Here is a 25848-nt window from a genome sequence, read left to right on the forward strand (position 1 = left end):
GTTTTTGTCTTTTGCCTTTGACTTCTCAAATATTTGTTGATCCCTGGCCATTATTAATTCATGAGAGTGTGGGCCACTGAAAAGACAATTCAGAGGTCTGTGCATATGGGTAGAACCTGCTGATTGTATACTTGACTGTGGTTAAGCATTTTTCAGTCTCTGATGGTCAGTATCTTTATCTTTTTGCTTTTTTGGGTTTTTGTTTTTGAAATCTGAGTTTTCAGAGAAGACATTAGTCTCCTGTCTGAGGGCTTATGTTTATACTTGACTGGTTGAAATGTTTTGGGAGCTAGAGTTAGTTCCTGAATCTTTGCAGGTCTTGCTGTGAAAATCAATGTCTTTTTCTTTCTCATTGCTGACTTAGGATTCAGATTCTTTGGTTTGCTCAGTTACTTTTTTTTCATCTGCTTTCAAAGTCCTGACTTTTGTTGTCTTTGCAATATTTTTGTTCTTGTGAGTTGAAACAAAATTGTAATAATTTATTTGGTTTTCTACTTTTCTTTTTTCACCTTAACCTAAGCTGTTTTCCTAGGTTAATAAAGTTTTTTGATAAATAACACTTTATAAATAGTTGCATAGTCCTTTATTTGGGTGTTTCACAATTTATTTTTAGATATTATTTTGAAATATTAAGCTTGTAAATAATGCTATAAAGGACAGTTGAAGGAAATTTTACAAAATAAGTTTTGGCATAATTTGATAATTTGAGTAAATAGCTTCTTAAGGTTATAGACTATAGTCAACTTTTCTTTGAATACATAAAATCTGACCATTTTTTAAATAAAATCAGTCACAATGTCTTAGAGTTATTTCTTTTTTTATATAGTCTTTTCTTAAAATATTAGATCATGTGGAAAAAGTAATCTCATTATGTTCTGACTAAACAAGTTTAGAGTCTATTAATGCTGAATGCAACATTTGAAGATTAGGTGATAGTGCTATTGCAACTTGATTAGGAGGGTTGCTAAAATGGTGAAGATTTTCAGAATTGTTTGAGTATATTATGAAGAAATTAACAAGAAAAGAAAACTAAGTTAGGAAACAGCAATTTTTACATGTTTAAAAATGTACCATGCCTTCCTGTTACCTTCTCTCACTCTTTCCCGTATTATAAATACTCTAATTTTTACTCTCTTCCCACCACCCCTACTTCTTTCCAACCCTTCTCCCTTCCTCCTTCCCAGTTTTTTTTTTTCCCTCCTTCCCAATTTTTAATTGAGCATTGTCTGTGCGAGGAAGTTTCTTAGGTTCGAGTGAAAAGGGGAAATCTATTTATAGACATAGATTTTGTGGTCTTAGAGATTATCTGACTTAATGGGAAAGATAACTAGAAAATCATGGCAAAAATTATGTTGTTACAAACTCCAAGTGGGCTTCCCTTAGTGACATTTAAGCTGAGTCCTAAAGCCAGTCAAATAGCAAATATATTTGAGCACTAACTGCACGCCAGGCAATATGTTTAGGCTCTTAGGATATAGTCTTGAACTGGATGACATCCATGTTTTCCAAGATCCTGTGTTATAGTGGCAGCAGGCAGACAGTAAACATAAATAAGAGGACTTTAGATAATGATACTAGTGAGAAATTCTATGAAGAAAATACAAAATAGTAATGTGATAGAGATGACATGATGGAGACTGGGATTGGCCATTTCAAGGAAATATTTAAACAGTACTTGAATGATTACAAGGAGGTTGTCATGATGATCTTATAAAGCAAAAAGACCATCTAGTGCAGAAGCAACATTAAGGAGGAACTTACCTGTTAAAAAGAACAAGAAAAAAAGGCCATTGTGATTGGTGTTGTCAAAATAAGTTGGGGAGATAGGCAGGGTCCATACCAAAGATTGCTTTGACTGTGTACAGAGGATGGGTTTTAGAGAGGTAAGATCAAAGGAAAGAGTCCAGGTAATGTAGCAGAACAGTTGAGATATGGTGATGGGTTTGACCTGAATTTTAGTAGTGAACATAATGATAAGTGGTTGAATTTAGTATATATTGTCAAGGTAAAGTTGATATTGGATGTGCATATGTATTGGGTAATTGCTAAGGTTTTGTTTTTCTTTTTGTTTTTACTAAGCAACTCGGTAGATGATGGTGCCATTTACTCATAGGAGGAAGACTTGGAAAGAATCAGATTGGCGGATAGAGGGAAGTCAGTAGCTTTGTTTTGTCCATATGAGTTTGAGATGCTTGTTAGACATGGTAAGAAGCTAGGTGCTCAGGAGTGCTCTTGAGACCTTAGTGTCATTTTTGAGTATTCTTCACATCCCCAGGATGTGTTCTCATAGGATCTTTTTATCCCAGTTATTTTTTTCATAACAGTTACATTGCTCTGATGATTTGTGTGTCCGTATTTTCCCACAGTATGGGATTTTGTTGTATTTCTCTCTGTGGTCCCAGCTTCTGGTACATGGTAGATACTTAATAAATGTTTGACGAGTAAATCATGTTTATTTTCCCTGTCACTACATTCTGAATTTTACCTGTCACATGTCTATCAAATCTATTTCTGTCTTTCTATCTTCATTGTCTAGGTGCTGATCTTCATCATCTCTTATATAATTAGGATTTAGCATTAATATTTTATTTGAAAATGAGTTCCACATAATGTTTATTTGAGAGATAGATGGTTTCTGGACTTGAATCAGTGGTTTGAATATAGCAGAGTCAAGGTGTCTTGAGTTCTCTTGGCCTTTGCCTCATGGGGAGGGAGAGTGATGCTGAATTTAGACTGAACAGGGGTAGTAGAATTTAAATAGGGCCTAAGAAAGTAGAGATGTTTTTAAGTATAGGTCAGCTTGAACTTTAAATTTAATAAATTAATGATGATTTTAAGATAGGAAGATGAGTATGAAAGCAAAAGAGCATAAAGATTTTCACCAATCTAAAGGAGTATGATTGCACCATACTCAAGGATCTGATAGGAGCACAAAGGATGGGCAACTATGGGAGAGATTATGGAGTTAAGTAGATTACTGGTTTATAACTGAATGTAAAGAGTAAGAAGAAAGATTAAGGAAGCAGATGACTGACTTCAAGCTTCTAAGTGTACTGAATTCTTCAAGGCCTTTCATGAACTCTGAAACATGGAGTATTAAACAAGTATCTGGATGTATTTATAGTGAGTGATCTGAGGGAGTTTATGAAAGTCCTTAAGAGTTACAGTTTATTAGACTTTAAGTGACATTAATTTGAACTTTTTAGTAGTTGGAAACATTTTGATCCCACGATCCATGTTTGGTGCCTTCCACTTAATGCTATTCTAAAATAGGTTTAATTTATTATATATTTGGCAACAAAACATTCTTCATAAATTTGAAATAAAATATCTTTATGGTATTTTCTTTCCGTGTTTCATTAAACAAGCTAATAACCCTTTTTTTTAAGGTACAGCAGGGAAGAACTGGAAATGCAGAGAAGGAAACAGTGCTTCCATCTACAAAAGCGGAGTTTACTTCTCCTCCTTCTTTGTTCAAGACTGGACTCCCACCAAGCAGGTTAGTAAGACACTGATGATTTAGTTTATTGAAGGCATTGGTTTCTTCACCTTGAGTGCTATGTCAAGTATGAAATCTCTGAATGATACATCAAAAAACTGGAACCTTCTATTTGGTTTTTAGTATAAAACGAATTCTTTGTGAGAATAATGGAAGGGAGTATTGAATATTTGAGAGGAGAGGAGATGATATGAAATAGTTATTTAGAGTGTGTATGAGTAAACTAGGGAAAAGGAGTAGGGTTGCTAGGCAGTTACCTGGAGGGAAATGTGGGGTCAAGTGAGGGCTTCCCCCCCCGCCCGCCCCCCAGATGGGAGAAATCACAGCACTTTTATATGCTGATAGGAATGAGTTAGAAGATTGAAAAATTGGTGACACGGGAAGAGAGACTGTACATTCCAAACTGTTCTTCAGGTTGATGGCCATAAGTTGAAATGAGACCAGTCAACTTGTTTGGGTGTGTTCCCCTTGCCATTGTCAGGTGTTCATGTGTTCATGAAGAGTAGCTGGAGTTGGATTTAGCAGGAGTTGAAGTTTTACCAGACATGTATGACAAAGGGATATAGAGAGGGCAAGGAGGGTGAGAGTGTGCTTAAGAGCATGATTATAATGATGAACCATGGCTCCAAGGAGTGATAAAGGGACACTGGTGGATATGACACAGTGCAAAGGATGTAAAAAAATGACTGGAAGAGTTAGCTGACTCATCACTACTGCTGAAAAGAATGGGCAACTACCACCACAGCTTGTAGAAACAAACCCAACATGTCAGTACTGGCACTTTGAAATACAGAGAACAGTATTCATTGCTCATTAGAAAAATTTGTTTTCAGGATTCATCTTCACTTGATCAAAAGGATACTTCTCAGCCACTGTGAAGTATTCCTCTAAATATTTGTTTCTTATTCTTATATATGTACAAAGTGTATCTGTTTTATTCTCTGTACTTAGGGAAATTAGATGTTTTTGAAAGTAAGCTTGTATTGACTTTAGGGAGAAGACAGTGAATGTCTTTTAAGTCATAATAGACACTGCATAGCAAGTATTTAGCAGTAATGAGGTGTACTACTGATGTAGTCACTATTTTTTTTTTTTAATCTTAGATTATTTTATTAACGTATAGGTGACTGATAGAATGTTTACATAGAAATTATTTTTTAATGGTTCTTTGTACTTGATCAGTAGAAATGTTGGATTTCTGACTTTATGTACTGCCCAGCAAATTGACATAATTAAATAAAATGTTAATATTGAACATATCAGAATGTTTTGCTTAGTTTTAAAAGTTTTCATATGGAACAGGAAACAGAATATTACCATTACTACCAGAAGCCCCTGTTGTGCCCCCTCATTTATTGTTTTCATTTTTTAGTATTGACAAAAATTTAGACTTATGAAGAGGTGCAGGAAAAGTATTATACACAGTTCACTCAGATTCACTAATTATTAACTTTTTGCCATGTTTGCTTTATAATTTCTCAGAAATATTTTTTCCTGAACCATTTGAATGCTAATTATAGACATTGTGCCCTTTTTCCTTGACTACTTCAATGTATATTCCTAAGAACAAGGACATTGTGTTCCATAATTACAGAGAACAGTTATCAAAGCCAGAACATCTAATAATGAATCAGTACTTTAGTATATAACCAGTAAATTTTGCTGATTATTATATTTCAATAATATCTGATAATTCTTTTCTTTCCTCCTGGGTTTAGGGTTCGGTCTAATATTATTCATTACAATTAATTCTTTTGTCTCTATTCTTCTTTGATCTAGGACAGTATGAGCATTCTTTGGGTTTGTTGACATTAACTCTTGGAAGAGTTCTATCTGGTTATTTTGTAAATCATCCTTCAATCTGGTTTTGTCTGATATTTCTGTATTATTAGGTTTAGGTTTTGCTTTTTGGACAGGACTACTACCTAGGTAATGAATGCTGTATTCTCATTGAGTTAGTCTATAGGGCGTCATGTCAGTTTGTCTCATTATTAGTGATGATAACTTAATTACTTAGTTGTGGTGGTGTCCTTTGGGTTTCTGCAAAGTTATTGTATAAATAAGTAATTTGAGGAGACTGCATCAATATTCTGTCTTTGGACTTTCCCAAGAATTTCAATGTTCAGTTATGATTTTTATTTAATCAGTTATTACTTCAAAATGGTTATCGTCTGTTATTCCTCTTATATTTTAGTTGGCATTCTACTTTAAAAATGGGTTTTCCCACCTCCCTCACTTATTTATTATTGGATGCAGTTTTTATTTTATATGCTTAAGAGAGTATGTGTGACATTAATATGGCTTATTAGTTTGTGTGGATACCACACACACACTGTAATTCATACTGATTCTCAAATTATTCCAAATTTAGTCTGTGGGAACTTCTTTAAACCGGCTCCTATGACCTTTTGACATGTGCCTACCATCTCTTTTTTTGATGATTTCTATATTTTCTAAGCTGAGCGCCGAAGAATTGATGCTTTTGAACTGTGGTGTTGGAGAAGACTCTTGAGAGTCCCTTGGACTGCAAGGAGATCCAACCAGTCCATTCTAAAGGAGATCAGTCCTGGGTGTTCTTTGGAAGGACTGATGCTAAAGCTGAAACTCCAATACTTTGGCCACCTCGTGTGAAGAGTTGACTCATTGGAAAAGTCTCTGATGGGAGGGATTAGGGGCAGGAGGAGAAGGGGATGACAGAGGATGAGATGGCTGGATGGCATCACCAACTCGATGAACGTGAGTTTGAGTGAACTCTGAGAGTTGGTGATGGACAAGGAGGCCTGGTGTGCTGCAGTTCATGGGGTCGCAAAGAGTCAGACACAACTGAGCTACTGAACTGAACTGATATTTTCTGGTACTCCTAGATGTTTTAGTCTTGTCTTATACTTTCCCTGCCCCTTCCATAGAAGCAACCAAATCTTGAAGGGATCCCGATGCTTTTTAGTTGGAAATGGTAGTTAGAAACCACAATCTTGGCACTACTTATCTCATTGCTTTTGAGGTGTTTTAGTCTTTCTAGTCCTTTTCATCCAGAGAAGGCAATGGCACCCCACTCCAGTACTCTTGCCTGGAAAATCCCAGGGACGGAGGAGCCTGGTGGGCTGCCGTCTATGGGGTCGCACAGAGTCGGACAAGACTGAAGCGACTTAGGAGCAGCAGCAGCAGCAGCAGTCTTATTCAGCACTCAGAGCTAGGAAAAATTAAGCAGTTTTGATATGAAATTGCCATATGTACATTATTTTTATAAAATTTTAGTCACACAGTCATGTTTCATTTACTTCCAGTTTGAAACCACAGATTCTACTCCTCTTCCCTTATTTCATATTGCGTCTTCTTATTAATCATTTAAAAGATAATTTGATCCATTGTTTGTTGCTGTTCAGTATTAGCGTTTTTTCTCCACACTTACTAATTTTTTTCTACATGTTCAGAACATTTAACATAGTTCCACAGGCAAGACCATCTAAAAGTATACTTAAATTAGTTACTCTTTGCAGTTTTTTTCATTTCTGTCAATAAAAAGTTTCATTTCATATAGTTCTTTTTGTACTTCCTGTTTTTTTAATATAAATAAGCAGATGTATAAATACAAATATATTTTTCCTGTTGCTTTAAAAGAGTATCTTATTAATTTTTTAAAGGGTCAGCAAGAATGAAGTAGTTAAACACACAAGATAAAATTAGCTTTCTTTAGAATTTTACTTTGAACAACTATAATTATTTTTCAAAAAACTCTGGGTGCTTTTCACTACCTGAAATAAAATTTAGCCCTCTGAGTCAGTCTTTGTTGTTGTTCAGTCACTAAGTTGTGGCTGGCACTTTGCACCCCCATGGACTGCAGTGCACCAGACTTTCCTGTCCTTCACTATCTCCTGGAGTTTGCTCAAACTCATGTCCATTGAGTCAGTGATGCCATCCAACTATCTCATCCTCTGTCATCACCTTCTCCTCCTGCCCTCAATTTTTCCCAGCATCAGAGTCTTTCCCAATAAGTCAGCTCTTTGCATCAGGTGGCCAGAGTATTGGAGCTTCAGCATCAGTCCTTCCAATGAATATTCAGGACTGATTTCCTTTAGGATTGACTGGTTTGGTTTCCTTGCAATCCAAGGAACTCTCAAAAGAGTCTTCCCAGTACCACAATTTGAAAGTATCAATTATTCAGCATTCAGCTTTCTTTATAGTCTGACTCTCACATCGGTACATGACTACTGGAAAAACCACAGCTTTGGCTATACAGACCTATGTTGGCAAAGTGATGTCTCTGCTTTTTAATACACTTTCTAGGTTTGTCATAGCTTTCCTTCCAAGGAGCAAGTGTCTTTGAATTTCATGGCTGCAGTCACCATCTGCAATGATTCTGGAGCCCAGGAAAATAAAATCTATTACTGTTTGCACTTTTTCACCTTATATTTGCCATGAAGTGATGACACCAGATGCCATGCTCTTAGTTTTTTGAATGTTGAGTTTTAAGCCAGCTTTCACTGTTTTACCCTCATCAAGAGGCTCTTTAGTTCCTCTTCGCTTTCTGCCGTTAGGATGGTATCATCTGCATGGCTGAGGTTGTTGATATTTCTCTGGACAGTCTTGATTCCAGCTTGTGATTCATCCAGCCCAGCATTTTGTATGATGTGCTCTGTATGGAACAGGGTGACAACATACAGCTTTGATGTACTCCTTTCCCAATTTTGAACTAGTCCATTCTTCTCTGTCCAGTTCTAACTGTAGCTTCTTGTCCTGCATAGAGCTTCCTCAGGGGACAGGTAAGGTGGTCTGGAATTCCCATCTTTTAGAATTTTCCACAGTTTATTGTGATCCATACAGACAACGACTGTAGTGTAGTCAGTGAAGCAGAAGTAGATGTGTTTTTGGAATTCCCTTGCTTTCCCTATGATTCAACAGATTTTGGCAATTTGGCCTCTGGTACCTCTGTCTTTTTTAAACACAGCTTGTACTACTGGAAGTTCTCTGTTCTTATACTGCTGAAGCCTAACTTGAAGGATATTGCACATTACCTTGCTGGCATATGAAATGAGTGCAGTTGTTTGAACATTCTTTGGCATTGCCCCTCTTTGGATTGGAATGAAAATTGACCTTTTTAGTCTTTAGGACCTTTATAAAATTGGACACCACTGAATCTTTTCAATCTTTATTTCCAACTACAGTGCATAAACCCGCCATTCTTTTAGGTAGGTCAACCAGGTGTCTTTGGAAATATTATCTCCCTATTGTTTCTATGCTTCTCATATCCATTCTCCCTAGAATTTTGGTTTGTGTTCAAAATCTTAAATTTACAAAGCATACAACCTTGGATGGATATTGTAAACTCTTGAGTCTGTAAAACGGGAATAATAATTTCTAGACTAAGGGATGTAATGAGAAGCAAGTATGTTAGGGTATGAAAGTACATTGCCAACACTCATCAGTCTAAGCAATTATACTTTGTTTGATGAGTAATACAAACTAAGAACCTTCCTAATTTATCATTTGAAGTTTTAAACAAGGTGATAGTATATGGGGGTGTATCTTGTGTGTCTTTATTGTTAAAGAATTTAAAGCTTTTTTCCTGGGCAACTTGATGCTGTATTAGTGTGCTTTTAATTACTTTCAGTTACAGACTTAAATATATAAATTATGATCAGATGTTTTGGTCACAGCACCTAAAAGAAAAGTAAAAGGAGGAAACATGTCTAAATTTTATTTCTTCGATTTCTTTTCTTTGGGGATTTCCATTATATATTCCCTGTGGGAAGTAAGAATTTTCTCGTCAACTTGCTTTGATAAAATTTCTTAAGAGAAAATAAACTTACTCATTCTCAAAAGGGTATTCATCTGAAAGTCAAAAATATTCTGACTTTTCAGTAAATATCCAAATGATAATTGATGCAGACCAAAATATATTATTTATAGCCTTAGAATAGTCTCAAGTTGCATATATTATTTTAATAAGCTATAGAATGATAATTTGCATATATGACTGTTACTTTAAAGGTATCCTCATTGATATTTTTGCAGATGTGTTATATAATGTTGATCTTAGTTTTAAAATTAATTAATATATTTTTTTATTTTTGTCTGCTCTGGATCTTTGTTGCTGTGCAAAGCTTGTCTCTAGTCGTGGGTAGCAGGGGTAATCTCTAGTTGTGGTGCGTGAGCTTCTCATTGTGTTGGCTTCTCTTGTGGAGTATGGGCTCTAAAGCAAGCAGGCTTCAGTAGTTGTGACTCATGTGGTTAGTTGCCCCAGGGCATGTGGAATCTTCCTGGACCAGGGATCAAACCCATGTCCCCTGCATTGGCAGGTAGGTTCTTAACCATGGGAACCAGGGATCTTAGTTTTTAAAGCTGCAATTCCCCTTGAAGAACCAATAGAAAATTTTGAGTTGTTTTGAATAAAGAAAAATTAGATGTGACAGGTGTGGAGTGGTGTTTGAGTCTTCAACTTTTAATATTTCTGTGGAACTCAAAATTTAATAGCAGTGTTACTAATATAATTTCTAAATAACAATTAACTTTGTTATTATAGTGTATGAAGAAACACTTGGATTTATATTTAACCTGGCCAGCGACATGGAGAGCCTATTTAATGATCCCCAAAGGGCCAGACAATAGAGTGTTGTGTTCGTCATTCTACTATTGATAATGAACCAGTAGCCATATTGGTAGAAAGAGAATGACTACTTTCTTAAACTTAGAGCAGTTTCATGACATGGACATTGGATTTGGATATTATATTTGGGTTTGCACTTATGTTAATTTAGGATAGTTTCCTTAAATGTCTAGGCCTCTGTTTCCATGATTGTAAAACGATGGGGCTGGACTATTTTATCTGAAAAAGCACTTCTAATCCTGAATTATTTATTTTCTGGCTAGTCCCTGGTTTACATGGAAGAGGAGATTTGAGAAATTAGGGAGTTTGCCTAGATTCATGGCTAAGTAAGAGGCAAAGCCTCTTCACCTTCAAATGCTGCAGGTCAGGAAAGTTGACTTTCATAAGCAAAGCCACAGGGATACTTAAAATCATTTATTTTAATGTAACTTTAAACTTCATATTTGTTGCTTTTACTGCTACTGTTTTAGCATCTTAAGTTTCTTTTATATAAGTCATTTGACTTACAATTTTTAACTTAGTTTTTCTTTTGATGTAAGTTTATTTCTTGAAATAAATTGGCCATTTTATAAGGAAGATATTAGTTCTTTAATCTGAAAGTGATACATCTCAGTACTTAGACTGTATAACTCTCCCCACACTTCGCCTTCTCCCTCCCCACCCCCCCCCCCCCACCAAAAAAAATGGTTTCAGTAACTTAGAAAACTCCTATTCTGATTTTGTGATTAATGTCGGGGGTATTTATTAGGAATTTTGGCACTGTATTTTCAATGAGTATTTTGTGCTTTTGAAAACTAAAAGTAAAAACTGTAGCTGAAAGCTACACACACTTTTTTGAGCAGAAGATAGAAAATGAGATTCCAGCTCTTATAATGAATATAACTGAGAAATGAGGAGTTATTTTTGAAGCATTCCTTAAGTGTATATAAGAAGAGTTGTACAATGGTTGAAATCCATTTCATAAATTACTGTATTTGGAGACACAGACTTTTCTCACCATGTTACTCTTAATTTATATAGTACTGTGTTTTTGCTTTTTTCTTTTTAACTCTTGAAGCTAACTGTAAAGAATAATACAGTCTAGTATAGAGTCTAGTTTGTTTTGTTCATTCAGATTTGTTACTCTTCTAAAGCCAGTTAATGAGAAGAATGAAGTAGTTTTAATGAACACAGAAAATTGGAATTGGCGTTACAGATGATTGCTATAATCTTATCCAAGTGTTCAGTTTATTTCTGTATTTTGTTTCCATTTTAAATTTTAAACTGTGCTCCTTTTAGTTTATTAGTTGCAAATTCTACGTTGTTTCCCCATCTGTTTGCCTTGAAGTGATGGGACCAGATGCCATGATCTTAGTTTTCTAAACGTTAAGCTTTAAGCCAACTTTTTCACTCTGCTCTTTCGCTTTCATCAAGAGGCTCTTTAGTTCCTCTTCACTTTCTACCATAAGGGTGGTGTCATCTGCATATCTGAGGTTATTGATATTTCTCCCTGCAATCTTCATTTCCACTTGTCCTTCCTCCAGCCCAGCATTTCTCATGATGTACTCTGCATATAAGTTAAATAAGCAGGGTGACAATATACAGCCTTGATGTACTCCTTTTCCTATTTGGAACCAGTCTGTTGTTCCATGTCCAGTTCTAACTGTTGCTTCCTGACCTGCATACAGGTTTCTGAAGAGGCAGGTCAGGTGGTCTGGTATTCCCATCTCCTTCAGAATTTTCCACAGTTTATTGTGATCCACACAGTCAAAGCCTTTGGCATAGTCAATAAAGCAGAACTAGATGTTTTTCTGAAACTCTCTTGCTTTTTCGATGATCCAGCAGATGTTGGCAATTTGATCTCTGGTTCCTCTGCCTTTTCTAAAACCAGCTTGAACATCAGGAAGTTAACGGTTCTCGTATCGATGAAGCCTGGCTTGGAGAATTTTGAGCATTACTTTACTGGTGTGTGAGATGAGTGCAATTGTGTGGTAGTTTGAGCATTCTTTGGCATTGCCTTTCTTTGGGATTGGAATGAAAACTGACCTTTTCCAGTCCTGTGGCCACTGCTGAGTTTCCCAAATTTGCTGACATATTGAGTGCAGCACTTTCACAGCATCATCTTTCAGGATTTGAAATAGCTCAACTGGAATTCCATCACCTCCACTAGCTTTGTTCGTAGTGATGCTTCCTGAGGCCCACTTGACTTCACATTCCAGGATGTCTGGCTCTAGGTGAGCGTGAGTGATCACACCATCGTGATTATCTGGGTCATGAAGATCTTTTTTGTACAGTTCTTCTGTGTATTCTTGCCACCTCTTCTTAATATCTTCTGCTTCTGTTGAGTCCATACGATTTCTGTCCTTTATCGAACTCATCTTTGCTTGAAGTGTTCCCTTGGTATGTCTAATCTTCTTGAAGAGATCTCTAGTCTTTCCCATTCTATTGTTTTCCTCTATTTCTTTGCATTGATCACTGAGGAAGGCTTTCTTATCTCTCCTTGATATTCTTTGGAATTCTGCATTCAAATGGGTATATCTTTCCTTTTTTCCTTTGCTTTTTGCTTCCCTTCTTTTCACAGCTGTTTGTAAGGCCTCCTCAGACACCCATTTTGCTTTTTTGCATTTCTTTTCCTTGGGGATGGTCTTAATTCCTGTCTCTTGTACGGTGTTCATGAACCTCCGTCCATAGTTCATCAGGCACTCTGTCTATCAGATCTTGTCCCTTAAATCTATCTCTCACTTCCTCTGTGTAGTCGTAAGGGATTTGATTTAGGTCATACCTGAATGGTCTAGTGGTATTCCCTACTTTCTTCAGTTTAAGTCTGAATTTGGCAATAAGCAGTTCATGATCTGAGCCACAGTCAGCTCCCGGTCTTGTTTTTGCTGACTGTATAGAGCTTTTCCATCTTTGCCTGCAAAGAACATAATCAGTCTGATTTTGGTGTTGACCATCTGGGGATGTCCATGTGTAGAGTCTTCTCTTGGGTTGTTGGAAGAGGGTGTTTGCAATGACCAGTGCGTTCTCTTGGCAGAACTCTGTTAGCCTTTGCCCTGCTTCATTCTGTACTCCAAGGCCAAATTTGCCTGTTACTCCAGGTGTGTCTTGACTTCCTACTTTTGCATTCCAGTCCCCTATAATGAAAAGGACATCTTTTGGGGGTGTTTGTTCTAGAAGGCCTTGTAGGTCTTCACAGAACCGTTCAACTTCAGCTTCTTCAGCGTTACTGGTCGGGGCACAGACTTGGATTACCGTGATATTGAATGGTTTGCCTTGGAAACGAACAGAGATCATTCTGTCATTTTTGAGATTGCATCCAAGTACTGCATTTCGGAGTCTTGTTGACTGTAATGGCTACTCCATTTCTTCTAAGGGATTGCAGCCATGAAATTAAAGGACACTTACTCCTTGGAAGGAAAGTTATGACCAACTTAGCATATTAAAAAGCAGAGACATTACTTTGTCTACAAAGGTCCATCTAGTCAAGGTTACGGTTTTTCCAGTGGTCATGTATGGATGTGAGAGTTGGACTATAAAGAAAGCTGAGCGCCGAAAAATTGATGCTTCTGAACCGTAGTGTTGGAGAAGACTCTTGAGAGAGTACCTTGGACTGCAAGGAGATCCAACCAGTCCATCCTAAATGAGATCAGTCCTCGGTGTTCATTGGAAGGACTGATGTTGAAGCTGAAACTCCCAATACTTTGGCCACCAGATGCAAAGAGCTGACTCATTTGAAAAGACCCTGATGCTAGGAAAGATTGAGGGCAGGAGGAGAAGGGGATGACAGAGGATGAGATGGTTGGATGGCATCACCGACTCAAGGGACACGGGTTTGGTGGACTCCAGGAGTTGGTGATGGACAGGGAGGCCTGGCATGCTGCGGTTCTTGGGGTCGCAAAGAGTTGGACATGACTGAGCAACTGAACTGAAGTTCTTTTTTTAAGCTTTTTTCCAATGTCATAATTCTTTTAAACCAATTCAAACTCTTTTGAGAGGAATAATAAAATTCTATTACAGTGTAGAATTACTAAAATATTTAAACCTGCTTGGGTTTCTTATAATAGACAAACCTAAGACTTTTGATGTGGATGTTAAATGAGCATTAAATCTAAAATTGACTTCCTCGTTTGTTCTTGCACTACTTACTGTTCTATCTTAATTTGTATACTGAAAAAAATGAGATTTGTATACTGAAAAAATGTACCTGTTCTTCAAAGCATTTGAGCACTCTGAATGCATATTGCTATATTGTGTGGCTTGTAAGATTTTATGTGATTGCACATATGAAGGTCTTTATTTTTTTAAATTACCTGTAGAAGCATGTCTTTTCCTATCAGTGATACACTTAAAAAATGCAACTGAGCTTAAAATATGGTAATCTCTACCAAAAGTGGATCCTGCTGTTCCTGTTGCAAACAGATTGGTAGATAGTATATTTGGAATCCAGTGTATAATATTTACTCCACTCTTGTTCTCCTCTCGATCTAAAATGTCCTTCCTTCCCATCTGATATGGCTAAATCCATTCTACATGTCTTCTAAGGCTTTTTCCTAAGTAACTTAAAAAAATGTAAGATCAATTTTCATGCAGAATTGTTACAGCCGTCTATTCAGTTTATGACCTGAGTTAGATAATCATACCACCAAGTACATCTGTCTTTAATTTGGAAATATAAAATAGTCACATTGTACGTGTTTTCCTAGAGATTTCAGTCTTAAAATATCTTCTGCTTTGTTCTTATTAGAATCTCTGTTGTGAGAAAACTACATTCATAGATTTCTGCAAGGATATGTGTTCCATTCCTTTTGTTTTTTTTTTTTAGAATAGAGGTTCGCAACTTTCTTTGAAGCAGTAAGCCCTTTGAAAATTTGCTGCAAACAGTGGACTCTTGCCTAGAAAATACATGTATATTTATGCACATATTTAGGTTCAGAGACTTCTTGATTTCTCTGTATCCCATGCATGCTAGTTAAGAACTCTTGCTCAGAAGTACAATTAAATCCTTAGGGCAAGCCTGACCATCAAGAGGGCAGTGTTCTCAAACCACATTGTTTTGCTCCCCTGATTAAATTGCTTTTATTGACTAGTACATTGTTATGCTTCACCCAGTATGGAGGAAACTTGAGAAACAGGATGTGAAATTCACTTCTGTTTTGGCTATAGTAATATTGGAGACTTTGTCACTATTTCATTGTTTTTCAAAGCATTAGATTGCCATCCATTAGTGGGGTATTAGATCAGTTTGGTGGTCTGAGCCACCAAATATTAATTGATTTTAGTTTTTTTCCCCTGTATTATATGTAAATATTAATAAAGGCATATTTGATTTTAATGTTACCATTTTCCTTTATAGTGTTAGTACTGTTTTATGAAACTTCTGTTTTTGTTTTTTATATAATGTATATGCTGGATTCCTGTGTAAAATATATTTCCTAAATAACTGTTTTGTGGTTTAAAAGCTTAAAAAGTACTGCAGTCTATCATACTTTCTTTTAAGATATAATCAAAGGAGAAACTTCTTGTCTTTTTACTATCTATAAAATGGGAGAGGTAAAATGTACCTCATAGGATTGTTATGAGGTATAAATATATGTAAAATGCTTAGAACAGTGCTTTCCTAGCACCATAGTAGGTGTTCAGTGAATGCTAGCTATCATAATTACCAAGAAAAGTAATCTTCAGTGCTGGTGTTTTTTTTTTATCTTAAATGCACACTAGAGACTTTTGTTATTAAGAATGTTCTTTATTTTGGCTGTCAAAAAATAAACCAAGAGATAAATTTGTGGCCAAAGATTAATAACTAACCTTTTGTCCATCTTCCCTTGGTCCCGAGTTCATTACTTTAGGTTTTCTGTTGTATCTATGTAAGCAGCTCTCATACCCTTTCTGGAACATCAGAGTTCTCAAAATATGGCGTTTAATTTGATTCCATTAAAATTTCAGAGTTGTTTTCATATTCATCTGTGTTAGGAGGAGAGGTAGAGGTTCTTGTGAATATTAACTGCCTGTATTAAACTAGTTGATGAAACAGTAGCTGCCACCATGGTTAGTTGCTGTCTTTTCACTTTTTACTATGTGATTGAGTCTAATATAGAGAAGAGAATCTTGATACTCCATTAACTGTTGTCTGCCTTACTGAACAAGATTTTAAGTCCAATTAAATCTGTGCTTTGTAGAAATCCAAGTTATAGTAGATCTTCATGGTGAAGCTCTTCTAAATCTTTTTATACATTGAAATAGAAAGTGGTGCATGAGAAACTTTAAAAATAATATGGTTCAATATTGTTCTCCATAATGTGGCATCAAAATTGATACTTAATTATTCTGTGTTAATATTAAATATTGTCAAGGTAAATGTTACTGTGATACATATGTATCTTTTCTAAAATAACAAAATTTCTCATCAATTTCTAATTCCTAATAAAATTTTTGATTCAGTTAAATCAATTTGTATGGTAACAGTGCTTGGGCAAGGAGATGTTACTATTATGGAAATATAAGGAATTGCAATTTTTTAGACTCCCTCTAGCCATATGTGTTTGTTAAAACTAATTTCTCATTTGTATGTTTTTAGAAACATAGTATTTGACATTTTGAATCTTTTGTGATAGCCTGCTAAGTCACTGCAGTCATGTCTGACTCTTTGTAACCGTATGGACCATATCCCACCAGGCTCCTCTGTCCATGGGATTCTCCAGGCAAAAATGCTGGAGTGGCTGCCATGCCCTCCTCCCCGGGATCTTGCCCACCAAAGGATAAGACACATGTCTCCTGCAGCTCCTGTATTTCATGCGGGCAGATTCTTTACCACTGAGCCATGGGGAAGCCCTTTTAGTGATAGAGAAATCCATTTAAAGCTGAAAAAGATAATCAGACTTCTCTATACTGAAGATCAAATTTTGTTAAATGAGTACTCCCATATGGCCCAGAATTTCTGAAAGCACAAATGCTTAGAAATCCATGGTCAAAGTTATAGAATCTTTCCCTTTTGTTACTTTTAACAATTTGGAGGATTTGTAATGCAGATTGCAAACCCAAACAACTTTGTGAGAATTTATTCTTGACAGGAATAAATTTAAAAAGAGTGGAGTGGGGAGAATCCGGTGATTGAGAACAGAAGAGAATGGAAAAGAAAACAGAGTAGAAATAAGGATTTTTACAGTGAAGTCTAGGTACAATAAATGGTGAGAGAAGTCCAGACCTCAGAAAATACATACCTTTATCTGCTGAGACGTTAAAATCTGAGATATGTTTTTATATGGGAGAATGGGTGGCATGTGCATTTCATGTGAAATTATAGTGGTCATAGCTTTATAAGTATTCTAAATTTTAGGAAAAAATTACAGCAGTATTTGTTTTGTCAGAAGTATATGAATTTTCCTAATCTGTGAATGTTAGGATAGTTTCCCAGCTACACTAAAGGATACAAGTGAAGGAAAATCACTTTTGATCTTTGAGATCATGAGGAAACTTGGGGAGGTCAGTGACCCAGGCATAAAATCAGTAAGGCTTGAACATTTAAAAAAATATATTGATAGAAATCTTACATGGGCAGGATCAGTAGTTAAAGACATTTTAAATGATATTATAGGCTTTTTATAGGGCTCTCTTTTTCTGAGCGTAAGATTATTTATTGGTCATTTCAAGGTTTACTTGAGACATATTTCCACCAATTCTTGCTTTCCAAAAGTCCCAAGTTTTTCAAGGGCTGCTGTATCTTGCTGGAAGGCAGCATGGCTCAAGGGAAGGAATCTGAGGCTTTGAAATCAGAAAGACTCAGATGTGTAAATTAGTTTTGCCATTTAGTTATTACTGAGGTCAGTGATATCACTCTAGCTCTAGCTTTATCATCTGACTGGTATATGTTAATTTTCTTTAAGGGTTATGGTGAGGTTTAGGTATAGAATGTAATTGTTCAACAAATAGTAGCTGTTGTTACTAGTCATTTTAAGGAACCTAACTTGATGACTGTGGAAGGATTTATTGTATTTTGATTGTTCTAAAATTTTAAAAGCACAGTTGTTCAGAACTGAAGTACAGATAAAGAGAAATTCATCTAATTTGTGTCCATTTTTCATTGCCAATGCCTACAAGTGACTTTTGTATTTTATTAACCGTATGCATTTTTATAAAGTCCTTAATTACATGTATAAATGGCTTTTAATGTTATTTTTTTAAATTTAACTTGTTAGATTTTCCTATTAAATTTGCAGCATTATTTTGTGATAGATTGTTTTTCCATCTACTTACAAACTTTAATAGTTGTAAATACAGTTGGAGGTGGGCCTGGTATTTAAATATTTGAAGCTTTCTAATGGCAATGCAGAACTGGTTCCCTTTTTATTGTTTTCTGATGCTCAGAATAAATTACTAAGAAAAATATTCTTTGTGTCTCAGAATGAGCATTATATATTTTCAGGCCCTTTTGAAGAATTTTTTAATCTGTAATATAACTGTGGTATGTATTACAATTATAGTGGCCAATAAATTTTATTTCCATTTGTTTAGCATTTCCTACCTGTTTCAATTCCACAAAGGTAAATTCAGTTGGAGAGTACTAAAAAATAATAAACTTTAAAGAAAACCTTCAAGTATACTTAAAAATTAGCATTATGATTATTGTTAGATGTGCTAGTCTTAGCTCATTAATAAAACTTTTTACCTAAATGAAGTTTTTTCCAAAGTGTGTTGTGATAGTTTTATTTTAAATTACATTGCAAAGGGTTTTGGGCTTTATTTCTTTTTTTGGGGGGGGGGGCTTTATTTCTTACCTAATATGTATATACTGTCCAAACATCTAGTTAGGTGAAACTGAAATGATTCACTTTTTACGTTACAGGAGATTACCTGGGGCAATTGATGTTATTGGTCAGACTATAACTATCAGCCGAGTAGAAGGAAGGCGACGGGCAAATGAAAACAGCAATATACAGGTTTAGTATTTTATGAATTATTATCTTTAAATGAAAGATTATATCTATGTTCTGGTTTAATTTATTCAGTCATAGCACTCTCCTATGTGTTAGGTACTTTTGGTGCTTTTAATACAAAGGGGATTTAAAATGTGAATTAATCACTGCAACATAATCACTATGTTATTATAAAACTGTTCTATTTAAAATGTATAACCTTTGGATATTTTTCAGTAAAATTTCTTTTCCTTGCTATGAGTGTGATATATAGACTCATTGGACTAAAAAAGGAAGGTATGGGAAAAGTTTAAAGAAAATAAAATCATCCATAGTTCTGCCATTTAAAGACAACTACTCTTAACATTTTGATACACCTTTTCCTCGTCACTAAGTCAGATTGGGACAGATACAACTACAATTATATTTTTGTGTATCCATTTTTTCCCATTTAAAATTATCATTTGCATTTTTCTATATTCTTAACAATTTGATTTAAAATCTCCTCTTGATAGATTTATTCTGTGGCTGTACCATAATTTATTTAATGTGACATTTCTGAGAGAAATAGATCTCATGCTTTTCAGTTAAAAGGATGAAAGGAGATGAGTTATTAGTAGCTTGGATAACTCAAGTTTGAACTTGAGTAACTTAAGATTTTCAGCTGTTAATTGACCACACTTTTTCATTATTAATTTTCTTTCTCTAAGTACTTTAAAAAATATCCAAAGTGTTCTGATTCTTATTACTTTTAATAAATTAATCATATGAATGTTCTTTTTAGCACCTTTAAAGGTAAATTATTCCTAAACTGGAAGATAATCCTCTTTCTTTCCCCCACAATTAAAAGGCCATGCTTATTCTTAAAATAACTCTGCTTTCTACTTTAAAAAATAGCTTTTCAACATAAGCCTTACAAAAATTACTGTACTTAAATGTAGGAAAAGTTAATGAAAGGAAGGATTATCTGTTCAAATGATATGCTTTAGCCAGCAAGGATTTGAAAAGTATAAATATATAACATTATGTTGCCTGCTTTTTCTGTTTTTCCCAAACACATTTGCACATTAGAGTCTGTCAGGGATCTTGTAAAAAATTCATATTTCTAGGTGCCACTCTCCTGTAGGTTTGATGCTTGTCCCTTACCTATTCACAAAGATTGGTATTTTGTAAATACTTTTGCCTATTGAGTATAAACCCTTGTTCTTAAAGTTCCAAGGCTCGGATGAAGAAGCTTTTTATATATCCAGTGCCTGTTACTTGCACCCTATTTGATGCATGCCGTACAACCTCTTACTTTGCAACCTGAGATGACAGGCTTTGGTATAATGCATATCTGGTTCTGCTGCCGTCTTAGTTTCTTAATTCTGATATCTGTGACTAATGATTATAATGCCTTAATTTGAATACTTTAACTTTGGTTGAGTAACAAAGGTAATACTCATTACATTTTATTTGTGAAATACTTAATTGTCTCTTGCTTACAACGTTATTAAATCTCTTAGTTATTCCATAAGAATTTTACTTGTAATGATTCACTTTTTCCTAGGCTTTGACTATGAACATTTTTAAAAGTGTGTTTGAGTGTATACTCACATATGTGTAATGTTCACTCATACCCCATGCATAGAACAGTTAGTCCTACTTCTCCAAAATACGTGTATGTGAATAAAACTTATTTCTTAGATTAGATGAGATTCATTTACTGCGTTTACTCTTAGATAAGAATATTTATTCACCTTTTTACTTAACTGTGCTCTATAATTTTAGGTCCTTTCTGAAAGATCTGCTACTGAAGTAGACAACAATTTTAGCAAACCACCTCCATTTTTCCCTCCAGGAGCTCCTCCAACTCACCTTCCACCTCCTCCATTTCTTCCACCTCCTCCAACTGTCAGCACTGCTCCACCTCTGATTCCACCACCAGGTAAATAGTAAATAAGACATTTGATTCTGAAAGAAAAATAGCCTATGAGTGTTTTGAAATTTTGAACTTAACAATTAAAGTATATATTTGAAAACAGAATCTTCACTGCATTACATTAAAAGTAGTAGAATAAGAAATTTATGCTCAATCTTCAATAGATTCACACTGAATCAGATGTATATGTGTCTTAACAATTTCAGCAAAGCAAAGAGGCAGTGTACTAAAATAAAGACAAGTGGACTAAAACTGTGTTCTAAAAATATGATAGTGATTCCCCAAATTAAAGTTGCTGATTGTGTATGTATAAACTCACATTGAGTCATGTTACCTTGTTTTGAAAAAAAAAAAAAAAATTAACGCTACTTTTAGAATTGCATAGGTTAAAAAAAATTATGAAGAGAATGAAATGAAAATCTCAAGTCCAGTTGTCGTCTTTCTTTGTATACTGGTTTCCTTTTTGGAGACTGTTTCTGGGTGCCAGGGGCCTATTAAGCATGACAGAAAATTAATGTCAGTTTTTATAATATTCTTAGCCACTTTTGGTTATTTATTAAAAGCTAGATCAGTGGTAGTAGGAAAAAATTTACAAATAATTCCCTAATTGTATACTTTCAACTTTTGTCTGATAGCCTTCGTTATTTTATTCACAATAGGCTTTTAATATTTATAACCCTTAGCCGGTTTTTAATGAAACTAACCAGATAATTATTTTCTTCCTAGGGAGAGCTCCAGTAATAAGGGTTAAAAATTAGCTGCTGGTCCTAACCAGAACTACATGTGCCACATATGTAAAAAGTTGCTTTTTATTAATAAAATCAGTTTATACTAGAGAGCCACGTTCACTCACTCACGTTGCTTTTACCAGAGAGTTGTCTTTAAGAGTTGGCAGTTCTGATTAGAGTACAGAGGCATTTAAGGGATCTGAATAATCCTTTGTAATATTCATCCTTTTCCTCTAAAATTCAGCTATTGCACCAGCCCCACAACCACAGCACCTTTGATTTCCTTCTGAGATTCTGCTTTCCAAAAAGGATAAGAAAATTATGAAACATGACTTTGGCTTTAGGGAATCTGTTGTCTCAAAAAGTAGAAAGAGAAGATTAGATAGGTATGACTTGCTTACTCCAGACTGCATTATTTCTCAAGTTCAGTGAATTTCTTGTTCTGACAATAAATTGCTTGTTCTGAAACTGAAACCATTCAGAAGTTAAGATTCAGTCTGTGGTTATTAGATTTTTGATGTGGTGAGAATTAACTAATGATAAGAGAAAGTAATGAGGACTTAGTGATTCATAAATGGATCTTTTGTCCTATGAGAAAGATAAAATGTAGAAATAATGAGACTAAAAGATGATCAGTGCATATGGTCATAGTCTTTAAATTGCTTTGTAATCTTATTTAATTACTAAAGTTGATTTAAAAGAATTTTCTTATTTACTACCTAATACAGTATATCCCCAGGTATTCTTCAACACTTGTTATTAAAATAAGTGAGAGAAAATAGTGGTACAAATTAATAACAAAGGAATAAATACCTCACTGGTGTAAGAATATTTAGAAGCTCTGTAGGATATTGATAGGCAGTGGCATTATCTGGATGTGTGTACTTTTTCAAAATGGTAAAAATCATTTCATTTCTTTGCCATATAATCTCTGTTTATAAGGATAACAAATCTATTATTAAAATGTTTAGATTAGCTATGGAATTATACCGTAGAGTACCACTGATTATTTTTTTGTTGTTTAAGCTGTTTAATGTTAATTTGCAATTGCATGCTTTCCGTATTTTTAACACCTGTACAGATTTCTTTTGATGCTTATCCTTATATTACCTTTCCGTGTCATCCTGTCAGCATTTAAGGAATACAAATTCAGATGAATTCTAATGCTGATTTAAGCAGTATATATTGGTTGGGATCTTTGATATAGTGAGAATTAACTAAATAAAAAGAGAAAATAAGACTTAATGATTCATAATGGGTCTTTTGTCCTATGAGAAAGATAAAATATGGAAATAATGAGACTAAAAGATGATCAGTGCATGTGGTCATAGTCTAACTGGTATATTTGCTAGGGGTGATGGTGAGGGAAAGATACTAGTTCATGTTAAAACCAAATATTTGTTAAGTTGAGGCTATCTGGATTACTCCTTGTGAGCTGTTGGAGAGAGCATAAGCACTCCATTTCCATTTGTGTTTCCTTGCAGTGCCAATCACAGAGATCCTGTGTATACCTGACATTCCCTACATGTGTTAGCTAATTGAGTTAGCAACATATTTATGTATCCGTAACACCAAAGAAATTTTCAGATTGACAATTGGTACAGTCACACAGGCTCTTATCAGTCAGAGTGGGCACTGGCTTTAAACAACAGTATGGCTGCATTAATATATATACCAGATGAATATAGGCAGTGATTAAAGCCACATTTGCAGTTACCATTTACCACAGAGTCATATGATTACAGCATATTCTGTAGAGTTTGCTATAATTTAGATCATCTTAAGAATCATAAGCGGCTAATGAAAGAAAGCTGTGGCTCAAGCAGTCTTTTCGTAAGTATTGCTTTTAAAAGTACTCTGTCTTAGAGAAACCTTGGGTTTTCTTTTTGCCTCCTTCAGAAATACTGAAAGAAAAAATGGAATAAATCTTTGGAGAATTAATTTAAACATTCTAATGTTGGCTTTGTTAACATCAGCTTTCAAATGTTTAAGTTTTTAAGACTGTAGAGCTGTATATGATGTGGAACAAATATAGTAATGTTGTATTATGCCCTTAATTTGGGGTGTTAATCCAGATTTGTCTGGAATAGTCCTATTAAACCTATTGTCCCAGCTTAATTGTTGTTATTCACTCAGAAATGCCCTGGTGTGGAGGGTAACATTTATGATCAACTCTTGGAGGTTTACAGATGTGGCTTATTGCATGAGTAGACACTTGTGGTGGTGGCTTAGTTGCTAAATTGTATCCAATTCTTGCAACCCCAGGACTTCCCTGGTGGCTCAGGCGGTAAAGCGTCTGCCTACAATGTGCAAGACCCGGGTGCAATCCCTGGGTTGGGAATATCTCCTGGAGAAGGAAATGGCAACCCACTCCAGTATTCTTGCCTGGAAAATCTCATGGACAGAGGAGCCTAGCGGGCTACAGTCCGTGGGGTCGGAAAGAGTTGGACATGACTGAGCGCCGTCACTTTCACTTTCATGGACTGAAGCCTTCCAAGCTCCTCTGTCCACGGGATTTTCTAGGCAAGAATACTGGAGTGGGTTGCCATTTTCTTCTCCAAGGGATCTCCCTGATCCAGGGATCGAATCCTGGTATCTTGCATTACAGTCGAATTCTTTACCCACTGAGGTACCAGGGAAGCTGCTTCATTCAAGAAGCTTTCACTGTAAAATAGTTAACAGAAAAGAGATGTGTTGTTTCCTCTCCCCCTCAAACACACATCTACAGCATATGTGAAGTCTTGTTATAACAGACAAAGTCATATTTCTGGCCACAGTAGATTTGTCTAAAGAGTAAAGGAGGTTTTGTATTGGCGAGTACAATAAACATGTAAGGGACATTGGGTCCTAAATTAATGACTTCTGGATTAGCTTTTCTAAATGGAAAAGTAATATGGTTCCTTGCTACCATACTGATAGTAGCTTGAAAACAAACACTGTAACTTATTCAAGATCTTCCTTAATTTTCAGAAAATCTATTATTTTTAGTAATCCAGAAAATACTTTCTATTGTATGAGTTTTTTCAGACACACATTATTAGTGTGCTTTCATACTTTCACTGAGTAATAATAGAAATAAAAGTTAATGTTTATTGAATGCTACTGTTGAAAGCACTGTTCTGAACACATATCATGTTTTAGTTCAATTTGATTCTCAACACCATCTGAAGTAGATACTATTCTGGTTTTACAGATGAGAAAACTGGAATCATAATAGCTAGAAAGTAGCAGAACCAGAATTCTAACATAGGCAATTTTGCTTGAATGCCTGTTTCATTCAACTACATTGAAATGAAGAAGTTAATCATTACCTATCTGTATTCACCCTGGTAACATGGCCTAAAAGCTCTTTAAAAAATTTTTCTTGTTTTGAAAGTGCATGCATATATATTTGTGATTAAGGAAGTTCGGGAGTGAAAAGTAGGAATCAGACTTTAATTCATTTAATTGAAGTTTTGGGCTTCCTAGGTGGCTCAGTAGTAGAGTCCACCCGCCAATTCAGGAGATTCAGCTTCAGTTCCTGGATCGAGAAGATTGCTGGAGAAGGAAATGTCAGTCCACTCCACTGTTCTTGCCTCAGAAACCCCATGGAGTGAGCCTAGCAGGCTATAGTCCATGGGGTTGAAAAGAGTCAGACACGACCTAGTGACCAAATAGCGACAGTAATTGAGGTTTTACTGTTTGCCTGATTTGTGTTAAGAAGTCTGTTTACTGATTAAACCAGTTTTTAAATACGTGTGTGTTGGAAGAAAAATTGTAGAATTGGAAGGATTGATAATATAGAGCAGTTGATTTTGTGTGGGTGTGTGTGTTTGTGATAACATGACATAATATTGATCATCTTACCCATTTGTAATTGTACAGTTCAGTGGCATTAAGTACATTCACAGTGTTGTATAACCATCACCCCTATCTATACCAAAAACTTTTCCATCATTCATAACAAAGCCTATATATTCATTAAACATAATACCTTCCTCCCTACTGTAGCTGCTGGTGGCTTCTTTCTGTCTCTCTGAATTTGCCTACTCTTGGTGCCTTATATAAGTGGAGTCGTACAGTATTTGTCCGTGTCTGGTTTATATTATTATTTTTTAATAACGTTTTAATGCACAGTTGTAAATAGGCTGTTTTTTAAACTTTGATCAAACTGTATTATGTTTTATGATAGATTTTTAATTTAGATTTTAAATGTTAATTTACTTTTA

At 35.2% G+C, this 25848-nt stretch overlaps 1 protein-coding gene across 16 annotated transcripts in view; it reads left to right on the forward strand.

The window, feature by feature from the left end:
* The window catches only part of FIP1L1 (factor interacting with PAPOLA and CPSF1), a 64957-nt gene that overhangs the window by 16104 nt on the left and 23005 nt on the right, over nt 1-25848 (forward strand). For all 16 annotated transcript variants that reach the window (XM_024992931.2, XM_024992933.2, XM_024992938.2 and 13 more), the window contains 3 exons: nt 3390-3499; nt 18922-19015; nt 20762-20918. In XM_024992931.2, the coding sequence (XP_024848699.1) occupies nt 3390-3499; nt 18922-19015; nt 20762-20918 (361 nt within the window). The remainder of the gene's footprint in view (nt 1-3389; nt 3500-18921; nt 19016-20761; nt 20919-25848) is intronic.

The sequence above is a fragment of the Bos taurus genome, chromosome 6 (genome assembly GCF_002263795.3).
Source record: "Bos taurus isolate L1 Dominette 01449 registration number 42190680 breed Hereford chromosome 6, ARS-UCD2.0, whole genome shotgun sequence".
Classification (NCBI taxonomy): Eukaryota; Metazoa; Chordata; class Mammalia; order Artiodactyla; family Bovidae; genus Bos; species Bos taurus.